Genomic DNA, 10,679 nt, shown 5'->3' with positions numbered 1-10,679 from the left:
AAATGGTACGTAAAATAGGAATTCGTTAGACCCAGTCAGATGCCGTTGGTTAGCCCTATGTAACCCAGGGGCGGATGGATGTTGCTGGAGTCGATGTTAGTACGTAAATCCACATAGATTTAAACTACAGCCAGCTTAAGAAGCAACTTTGAACAATTTAAATACTATATGCGTATAATTAAGGCCATGTTTGACAGTCATATGATGTATATTTTGAAATCCTCGCAGCGAGAAGAGTATTTGCTAAGAACATTACACAGTTCAGATCTACTCTAGCTTAGATTAGAGTTATCCTACACTAGCTCCAGGTACCACTGTGACAGAAGCAACCAGTGATACCTAATTGACGACTGTGCTTTCAGGTACCATGCACGATTACAAAATCTAAAGTGTAGCTCAAACGGATGAAACGGAGTGACTACTGTTAGGTACCAGCACTATCCCCAAACTTGCAGTCAGCAATATCTGGGGGCCAGATGCAACCCTTACCATGTCATCGCAAAGATCTCGAATTTCAGTCTAGACTCAAATCAATCGAACATGAGCTCCAAAAACATAAAAGGCCATATTCCTCCTTCATTTGTGCTCTCATTTTTTTCCTTTGTCGTGTACAATCAGCCAATCCTTTATCAATCAGCTTACTTTTCCAGCCGCTCTCTCGCGCTACTTCGTAAAAAGCTTTTAATAGGACAAGAAAGCCGATACCATACAATATGAAGTTCGCAGCTGCTACTATTGCCGCCTCGGCCTTTTTGCTTGGCTCCCAGGTCGCAGCCAACCCCATCCAGAAGCGTGACATTCCTTCCTCCTTCTACTCGAACATGGCCATCGATGGTTCAATCTACTCCTTCGCCGACGATGCCAGCTGCAATGAGATTTTCTACACCGCTGGCAGCTGTGGATTGTCTACCTACTTCACCTCCGAGATCCCTAGCTCGTCAACCATTCCCTTGGTCGCCATGGCATCTGCGGTCATGAGCCAGTTCGGCGCTTCCCAGAACAACGAACTCTGCGGAAAGACAATCGAAATCACCGGAGCCAACGGCGTTACCGTACAAGCAGCTATTGCTGACACCGCTGGTGCTGATATCATTGATATGTGCCTCACCTTGTGGGAGGATTTCGGTGGTGTTGACGGCGACGGAACCATCATGACTGGCTCCAACGGCCTTGAATGGCACCTCGTTTAGTCAATTACATAGCGATATCACTCAGGCCAGCGGCGATATAACCGGGGAGTCCGGATTGATGCCAGCTGTTACTTAAGCGGAATTTTGCTCGACTCAGCAGTTGCCGACTCTTCAATGGTTGGGCCCGACTGCACATACTGAAGGAAGTTGGAGGTACATTGTATATAAGTTCAAACCTTCATTGTACATATGATTGAATAGATTTTATTTAGATGGACTATCTAAAAAATTGCTTCAGCTTAGATCATCCATAGACATATAGTAATTTAAGATTTGATTACCGGCGTGCACATTGATGAACTCACGATTCACAATCGTTACTTGAAGATTGTATTTTAAAGTGAAGTTTAATAATCAAGGCTGTGCTCAGATGAGCTTGTTGGTTGATCAAAATTGTAAGTAAGTACATAGTGTCACTGTGCAGGTATCTGAGCTGATATTGGCTCTATATGTTAATCCTGTCATGCTTAGCTGTATACGTTACCCCCGGCTCTCTTTCGTTCGCATTTCTCTCTGTTGTGTAACCTCCGAATGCTCCTCAACTTGGTTGGATTCGTACAAGTTCAGGCCGTCCCTTTAGATTCCATCGTCAGTCAGTAAATGTATTACTCATGAGAAGTATCCTAGAAGGGGTGAACCATACCCAAGCTTGTTGTTTGGCATGAAGAAAGATATGATCAAAACTGGTACAGATAATGCGAGGGCAGCAATCGTCATGTATCTGTTGAGAGAAGTTAGTGTGACTATCAACAATAGCGAAAGACTTTTAGGATACAAGGTCCTCTCACCCCATGACATCCGAGTACTGGTATGATAATCTTGAGTCAGCATACCATTATGTATCAATCTTAAAAGGATTTAAAATATAGCCGTTTCTTACAGCTTCGTTCACCGCTGTTCTTTCCGGTGTGCCCCATAGAGGCAAGGTACCCGTGATGGAGTTGAACATGGTATCAATCTCGGTTTGATTCGTAGTATCGAGACGAAACCGCAGACGTTCACGGAGAGTGTCGGTATATATCCCACCTGCTATTGCAGAGCCAATACCGTCACCGAGAAAAGCACTGAGACTGATAAGCGAAGTTACCTGGGCCAACTCGGCATGCGGGACAACAATCTGCGCGCCAACTACAATTATGGTCTCAATAATGCCGCTGCCCAATCCCTGGACAACTTGTACGATAAATAGCTCAGCCATCGAACTCGCGTTAGTCCGGAGACGAATCATGACCCCATATCCAATCAAGCGAATCGCCGCGCCTGCAACTCCAAGCCATTTGAAGGAACGTGTCTTGTACATGACAAGACCGATTGCCATACCGGTTAGACACTGCATGACGCCATTGATATAGGCCAGGTAGATTGCATTTCGAGCAGAGTAATTGTGAGAAACAAGCGACCAAGCATAGAGATAGGTGTGCGTAATGCCGAAGCCCATATTATCTAAGATGCCTAATGCCACGCTCACAACGATGGATAAGTTTGTAAAGTATCTCACCGGAACCACTGGGTGTTTGGCAATATACCTCTCATAAGGGTACAAGGCGATCAGTGCGACAACACCAAGAGCCATAAGAATGTCTATCCAGGGGGTCCTCCACCTGCTGGTAGTTGTAGCAGCGAACGTTATCGGTATCAACAACATTGCAAAGCCACCACCTAGAAGGAAAATGCCTCCTAAATCAATCTGCGAACAAAACTCATAAAAAGTGAGCTTTTTGGTAAATATGATACCGGCTTTTCGAGCTCGTCCCTGGAACACCAAAAGGGTAATGATGATAAAACTAGCTGTGAATGGCATCAAAATGGCAAACATTCCAATGCCCCAGCGCCACCCGATACCATCAACGACACTATCAACAATGAGCGCCCCCACCCATGGAGTGATCAAGAATGGTAGATAAATGATGTTGTAGGAAAAGCCTCTCCAACGCATGTTAGAGAGATCAGAGACCATGACTGAGTCTAACAAGGAGGTTCCTCCTTGGCCAAGGGCGTAGAATACGTAACCCCCTGCATAAGTGTTGAATGTAGTAGAAGAAGCGCAGAGTATATAGCCTAGCACATAACATGTAATAGTGAAAATGTAGGCTTCTGCTCTTCCAAGTACGTCAGATATCTTAGCAACGGGCGGTTTCACAATCGCCAATATGATCCCTGTTGCCGTTGTCACGGTTGCAACCTTGGATAGTTGATTGAAGGAGGACGAAGCATATGTAATATACGACGATGTTGATACATTGTCAAGCTCACTAACACAATCGTTAGACTGACTTCTTTGACTTTATAAAATCAAGGGACGCGGTAACGGCGGAATTTGAAACGTACAATATAATCATCATCATACCTAAGCTGATACTAAAGTCAATATTATGATCCGCAAAACGTATAGATAACTCGAAGAACTCACCCAAAATAAAGAAAATATTTGCCCGTCCGACCCCAAACAGCCTGAGCTGCCTCTAGTTTTGCAATACCGCCTACCTCAAAGCTCTGAGCAGGTTTTTCTGGATCTTCGTTTGGCTCTGCGAGATAAGGCGGCGCGTCAGGATCAACTTCGTGAATAGTGTCGCCATTGTTCGCTGTCGGGGAGCGTCGCAATTGTTGTTTGAGCTTCGATAAAGGCTCCATGTGGACCGGAGGCGTAGAGGCGAAATGTGGTTAATGAAGGGAAAGAAATATCTCTATATGTTTGTGCAACGAGTTTAATACTCGTTTTTGCCGTCTTCGCTATTTTGGAAAGCAGATACGTTGACAATAAATCAGAGATGCGCTCGCATGCAGGACTAAAGGCACAACCTGAGTACGCTACCGAACTCACAGTCTGCCTGGCGCACTTTCACGAATATATACTCGGCTACTAACATACCTAGGTAGAAACAATCGCTAGATTCATGAAATCAGAATGCCAAGGGCATCAGAATCAGCGAGTCATAGCCCTATCTTGAGTCGTTGATAAGAATGAGCCTAGATCATTATCCGGCTGGAATGTAACGTTTCTGCGGACTAGTTTACATCTCGACACGCGTTCAACCATATATCATACCCCGTTTTAAGTTTATTTTACTCGAAGATGCCTGATATTCATCGCGATATATCCGGGAGTCAGTAAATTATTCCCACTAACTTCTAGTCCTTATCAATATGTCGAAATGTATACTTTAGTCGGCTAAGTTATTGATTCTTGCTCTTCTCTCAAAAACTGAAAACGAAGTGTTTCAACCCGGTCTAGTTGTATGTCGTAGTTTTGAAACTAAAATCGGGCTTATACTTACCTCGCAAACATTTGCCAATCATAGGCATTGTACGAATGATAAGACACAAATGAACTGGTTTTCCTGGTTTGTAAGTGGTACATGTAGTACAGGATAATTATGCTCGAGTCATTTGAAATATACATTGTTTCGAAAGTACAGTTCTGGTTCTGTTGTATGGCATCCACGGGCATCGATCGGATGTTCCACTGTTATCCGAACAGCTCCATCCGTTGTAGAAATCAAGCAAAGCGTCAATTTGAGCCACTTTGTTTTTTTATCTGGTCGAAAATTTCAAAGTGATACTTAGAACATGCATACCGAAGATCTCACAGAAAATGAGGGGTTTAAAAAAGCAAAGAGAACAGCTGATCCTTTGGCGTACTTATCAGATGGCTGATTAGCATGAGATCCACATTGGACACCATCTACAAGCCAATCAGCGATGCTCTGTGTATCTCTTGTCTAGTTGGACCGCTTAGTGTCAGCAGCGGCATACACAGCCATTTTCCGCCAACGCTTAGTTGCAGGAGGGGAATTGTGATGAGTGTGATACACCCTCCGACTTTGTTGAATGGAGGACTACCGGTATAGTTGCCCGGATTTAATTCTTCCACTCCCGCTGCCCACGGGCGACTATCAGGAGTAAAGACATGGATAAAGTCAAGCGTTACAATGGCGAGCAGATGGTTGAGTCAGGGGCAGCGATTCATGGCCGCCGAAGGCAGTTTCAAAATACTCGCATTCATTCCGTTGTGATTTCATTGATGATCCTTGCAACAGGATATTTCTGGTACATAACTCCTCAGCCTGTGAACAGTGGACATCAGGTGGAGGGTAACGATCAGAAGTTTTCACCGAATAAGCCGTTCAGCTGGAGTGAGGTATGTATGCAGTGAATTTCGTTGATGTTCTCGCGACTAATTTTGAAAAATTTTGGGCCAATTTAGGTCGTTCCATCTTCCAGTCTGATATATCATGACTGTTTTGATGGTTTCCAATGCGCAAGACTTGAGCTACCGATGGACTACCATCGCACCGATGGATTGGGTCGTAAAATCGCTGTCGCTGTGACTCGTTTACCAGCTAAGGTTCCAGTCACTGATCCTCGCTATGGAGGTGCAGTTCTCATCAATCCGGGTAATTTTGATTCAAATCTCATGTTATGTATTTCTCATTTTCCGAAATTGGAAGAGACCCACGTATAAGATGTAGCAAAAAACTGACCGGGTCTGAATTTGTTTAGGAGGACCGGGAGGCTCAGGTGTCGCTCAAGCTCTGATCACAGGTCGCAATCTTCAGACTATAGTGGACGCGGACATTGATTTTCTGGCAGAAACGTACGGAAAATACGACTCGCTTTACTTTGACATTATTGGCTTTGATCCGCGAGGCGTAAACAATACTACGCCTCAATTCAGTTGCTTCCCTAGTATGCTATCAAAGACCAATTTTGGATTGCAAGCTGAGGCCGATGGAATACTAGGCAGTTCTACCGACTCCTTAATGAGGAATTGGCAGCGAATGGCTGCTTTGAGTCAAAGTTGCTCAGAGGTACTACTTGCGAGGGATGACAATGATGCTACTGGAGAAGCCTTTGGTGAACATTTGAACACCGTGCCTGTAGCACGTGATATGCTTGAGATTATTGAAAGGCATGCTGAATGGCGTGAGAATGAAGGTCTTAAGAGACAGCAAGAAGAGGACATAATTACAGGCTATGACGCCAAGCAGAAAATTGCTGTTCGTACACGTTGGGCTCGTGGACAGGAGAAACTACTCTACTGGGGTCGATCATACGGTACTGTATTGGGCTCTACTTTTGCTACCATGTTCCCTGATCGAGTTTCAAGAGTGCTGCTAGATGGCGTGGTTGACACCGATGATTACTATGAAGGTGGAGGCGAATCTAGTATCACTGATGCCGATGCTATTTTTGACCGGTTTTTCAAGTACTGCGATGCAGCTGGCCCAGAAAAATGTCCATTCCACATGAAAGGAGGATCTTCTGAGATAAGACTGGCTTATGAAGCTATTGAATCCGGCCTCCGGGCCAAGTCTATCCCAGTGGCGGCTTCGAACGACCACGGACCCGAAGTTGTCACATGGTCAGATTTCAAGCTTATTCAACGCATTTCAGTCTATCAACCACTCCTTACATTCCCGTTACTAGCAAAATTCTTGGCAGAACTCAAGCGAGGTGATGGATCATCGATGGCTGCATTCAAACAAGGCATTCGTGCCGTTACGTGTCTGTCAGAGGAATGTATTGGTGCTGGGTCGTGGTCACAGCAATGTACTGGTTTTGAGACTAGCGAGGATTCGTCTAGTCAGGCCATTCTTTGCAGCGATGCCATATATACCAACAGCTATGACCTTGATGAATTTCAAGGTATTTGGAATGGTCTTGCATCTGACAGCAAGAGTATTGGTGATTATTGGGCCAGTGTATACTTGACCTGTGTAGGCTGGAAACCACGGGCTCAATGGCGACTGAAAGGTAAGGTCATAGATATCCCTGATTCACCTACGGGTCACAATCTAATTACTGAATAATATTTCAGGCCCTTTCGCTGGGAACACATCCCATCCTCTGATGCTTGTCAGCACCACACTAGATCCGGTTACTCCACTGAAAAGGTGAATGACTTCTACCGTTTGTGTAAATTCTTTTCTAGTATCCGTGGCTAAAAATCATACAGTGCAAAGAAAATGTCCAGTCAGTTTAATGGATCAGTTGTTCTTGAGCAAAGCTCGGAAGGCGTACGTCAAACTAGAAGCGTAAATCCAACAACCAGACAACTGACCCAAGTTTTCTGATTTAGCATACAACGGGATCCGGTCCTTCGGTCTGTTCTGCCAAGGCTATTCGCAAGTACTTTCAGACTGGACAACTACCAAAGCCCGGCTCAGTCTGCTCTGGCGACTTTGAGCCACTGGTCGGCGCTCCTCAAGAAGCTGCACGGCTTGGCGGCATGAGCGCATCAGATCGTCGACTATATGAGGCCTTGCTTCAAGATACGTTGACTTTCGGTTTTGCAGCAGCACTTGTGAGCTAATGTGTTGCCTGTCAAACAAGCACTTGACAAGCAACTGGTGCGAAGACGACTGGCCATACAACAGCGCGCCACTCCACGTGGAGGAAGCTAACACCCCATAAGGCGGGACTACCTCTATTTCACTATTCCACTATGATCAAAAGTCAATAGATGCATTTTTTAGCATGTACGCACATGCATTTGTTCACTTTTGCGAGCCTGCCAATGGAGAAGTACCGAGTTTACAAGCTGATATATCTAAACTTTGACTGATTCTATGAGCTAGTCGATAATAAGGCTCTTAAATATAAAACATCTGCCTTCTTGTTGAGAGGTTGATTACTACAGAACCTTTTGAAGCTGTTAGTCCCGAGAATGTATAGAGACATTTCGCAACATTGAATGTATCGTATCTTTTCCTATATTTGACTGTCTATCACAGAGTATATCCCTTGTATGATGACACCAGATGGGTTTCAATAGAGATATTGGGTCCAAACATTGACAGAGTCCTAACCCTACTAGGGCGGCTGGTGGGACTACACAAATTCTCCGATTGGCTGCAGACATTTCGGCTACGTCAATGGCTGCCCCACCACGACGTCAGCGTGTTCGATCTATGGGGATTGCCTAAAAGGGTAGCCAGAGACCCTAATCTGCCATAAAAGCTCTTCTTCTCTACAGTTTTCCTTTTCACCAGTTCTCATTCTCATATATAGCCCTTTACATTATATTCTCTTCTAGTAGACCGCTTTTTTTGTACAGCCTAGCGAGATGGATGCCATCAAACAAGCAACGGGCTCGGCTAGCCAGCACACGGAAGAGCAGAAGCAGCACCTCTACAACAACCTGCCCGCCGAGGAGCGAGAAAAGAAGTCCTACTCTGAATGGGTAAAAGAGGCCTACCAAGAACAATACGAAAAGTGGATGCCGTGGATCGAAGATCAATACCTGAAGTGGTTCGGCAAAGGTGATAACAAGGCTTCTTATGCGACCAAAGGTATTTTTTATCTCTGAGAAGTCAACTAAAACCACCGTTGTTCACATTATGCAGATACATTGAACAAAAGCAAAATTACTGGAGTCAGCCAAGTCGACCAGCTCCAAGACGATGTCAACAACCTTGTGGGCAACCAGCTCGGCGAGAACGGTCTTGCCGCTCCTATCGGGAACATGGCCGGTAAGGAAGGAATCAACAGAATGGAGAGGAACGGCAAGGATGAGAAGGGATCATATGGAGGTCCTGCAGCTGGGTATACGGACTCGATGATCAACAATGCCAAGGGCGGTGCCCAATACGTCGGTAATTCGATATCGGGTGGTGCAAAGAGTGCGGGAACTTATATTGGACTTGGTAGTGGTAGTAGCCAGACTGAGAAGTGAGGCATTCATGCATAGTGTCGGCACGCTTTTGCTATTTTTATGATTTGGACTGAGCAATGTTATCTTCTCGGGTTTCCGCGTCAAGTGTTCATAGTTATGTATTAGCTAGTTATCCATACCAACTTTTAATGAGATGTGTTTGTCAATTTCGCAACGCGAGAATTCGAAGAAACACATGCAAATTCGCGCCAGATAAAAGTCGCAAGAGCATAATCATTCTGTCGGAAGGGCTCCTTCACAGTTGTAGGTCGTATGGAAATGGGCCCACTCATTCAGGGTTGAGATTCCGCTCGCCTTAGTGTTTTATAAAATAGCCTATAGATATGATACAGACCGATACCAGACCCGATCAAAATTCCATCGCCGGGTTAATACCAAGTTGATATACTGGGCTATTTTCCATATTCTTGTAGTCTAGAAACGCCATCGTACACTGTCGAGAAATCTCAACTTCTTCGCCTCGGAGGAATGCTCCCCTATCGTAGGTGTCTATCGCGGTTTCCCGGTCACTCTCCCCATTGTAGACTAAGACTAATTTATTGAAAAGTTCATAGGCGTCTCTGATTGCCAGGTTGCCGCCCTGGCCGCGATGAAACGTCATACTAGAACTGATTGTAAGCTTTCAACTCAAACAGGGCTCTACAAAGGGGTTAATTACCTATGTGCCGCATCACCAATCAAAGTCACACGTCCCTGGTGATTGTTCCATGCTTTCGTATGCCATATCCTCAGCTGATCCTGTCTGATCAAAGTATCATCAGGAAGCTTTTCGACGATGGTTTTGAATGGATCAGCCCAGTCATACATGCGCGACCGAAGCTTGGAAAGTTGACTGCCAGAGCTTTCGCCATCGGTGCTGTCATCTAGTGCCCATGCCGCAAGAATGTAGAATAGCCATGTCTCAGGCTTCGTCGCGTCGGGCTTGTCCAACAACGAGATACCCATGTAGATATTGCGCGGGTGCGCAGCGACCTCGACAGTTGGACCGAGGCTCTCATCAAGCCATTGGGCCATTTCAGCCGGCAAGCTGAAAGAGAAATTCATGAATTGACATGGCAATACCTCTTGTGCGGCTTCATCTCCAAGTAACCAGCGTCGCACCTGGGACACCCCACCATCCGCGCCTACAATGATAGTGCCTGTTTCCTGTGTACCATCGGCGAAATGGGCAGTCACTTCGTCGTCATCTAGTCTAACGGTTATATCCACAAGTCGCTTGCCATATTGTACGGAAAGATCCTTTGATAGGTGATTCTTCGTTTTCTTATGATTGATCCGTCGAATACTTGGAAATTGATGTCGTATCTTTACCTTGCCTGTCGACCCGTCACGTATGACTATACCGTATTTACCTGCTTCGGCTGGGTCTGTTGTAGGGTCTGGTTGACATAAATTGATCGACTCGAAAACACTTGCTGGGACAAGCTTTTGAAGCAGAGGTAAAGCCCATGACATTGTGATACACCAGTTGCGATCTCTTGGGGTGGTTTCTCGGTCAACGATGACGAAGCCTATGTTCATCTATGTGAGCAAAGCCCAGGGAAATATGTTAGCTAGAGTTGGCATGCTACTATAGATAGAGAAAAATATGACAACTTGCAGAAAATTGCGTACCTTTTGCAATCCATGTGCAAGAGCTAGCCCTGCCAGACCTATTACATAATGAGTGAGCAAATGTCAGCTATTCAACGATATCACGGTATCTCACCAGCGCCAACTATTATCACTCGCATAGGTCGTTTAGTCATTGCTACAAGCTCTCACCAATAAGTTAAATGCCACTTCGTTGACGTCCGTTGTACCGTGGGGGGGGG

The 10,679-nt window shown here is 45.3% G+C and overlaps 4 protein-coding genes across 4 annotated transcripts; 2 read left to right on the top strand and 2 right to left on the bottom strand.

Annotated features, from left to right (window-relative positions):
- Positions 1-713: 713 nt before the first annotated feature.
- BHQ10_005977 (uncharacterized protein) lies at positions 714-1,190 on the top strand (the record flags this gene model as incomplete). The annotated part of the gene is made up of 1 exon (XM_040878511.1): positions 714-1,190. One exon carries the CDS (start codon positions 714-716, stop codon positions 1,188-1,190), a length of 477 nt encoding a protein of 158 aa, XP_040734481.1.
- Positions 1,191-1,670: 480 nt separating this feature from the next.
- BHQ10_005976 (uncharacterized protein) lies at positions 1,671-3,821 on the bottom strand (the record flags this gene model as incomplete). Its single annotated transcript, XM_040878510.1, has 6 exons — positions 1,671-1,764; positions 1,834-1,911; positions 1,979-1,995; positions 2,071-3,442; positions 3,519-3,542; positions 3,601-3,821. 6 exons carry the CDS (start codon positions 3,819-3,821, stop codon positions 1,671-1,673), a joined length of 1,806 nt encoding a protein of 601 aa, XP_040734480.1.
- A 1,645-nt stretch (positions 3,822-5,466) lies between these two features.
- Positions 5,467-8,865, top strand: BHQ10_005975 (uncharacterized protein; the record flags this gene model as incomplete). The annotated part of the gene is made up of 7 exons (XM_040878509.1): positions 5,467-5,584; positions 5,691-6,944; positions 7,009-7,084; positions 7,147-7,207; positions 7,270-7,494; positions 8,248-8,482; positions 8,537-8,865. 7 exons carry the CDS (start codon positions 5,467-5,469, stop codon positions 8,863-8,865), a joined length of 2,298 nt encoding a protein of 765 aa, XP_040734479.1.
- Positions 8,866-9,214: 349 nt separating this feature from the next.
- On the bottom strand, positions 9,215-10,320 carry BHQ10_005974 (uncharacterized protein; the record flags this gene model as incomplete). The annotated part of the gene is made up of 2 exons (XM_040878508.1): positions 9,215-9,467; positions 9,524-10,320. The coding sequence occupies 2 exons, from the start codon at positions 10,318-10,320 to the stop codon at positions 9,215-9,217; spliced, it is 1,050 nt and encodes a 349-aa protein (XP_040734478.1).
- Positions 10,321-10,679: the final 359 nt, after the last annotated feature.

This window comes from Talaromyces amestolkiae, assembly GCF_001896365.1.
Source record: "Talaromyces amestolkiae strain CIB chromosome Unknown scaffold11.1, whole genome shotgun sequence".
NCBI lineage: Eukaryota > Fungi > Ascomycota > Eurotiomycetes > Eurotiales > Trichocomaceae > Talaromyces > Talaromyces amestolkiae.
The sequence above is the reverse complement of the archived record's forward strand: the minus strand, read 5'-3'. Positions and strand labels throughout refer to the sequence as shown.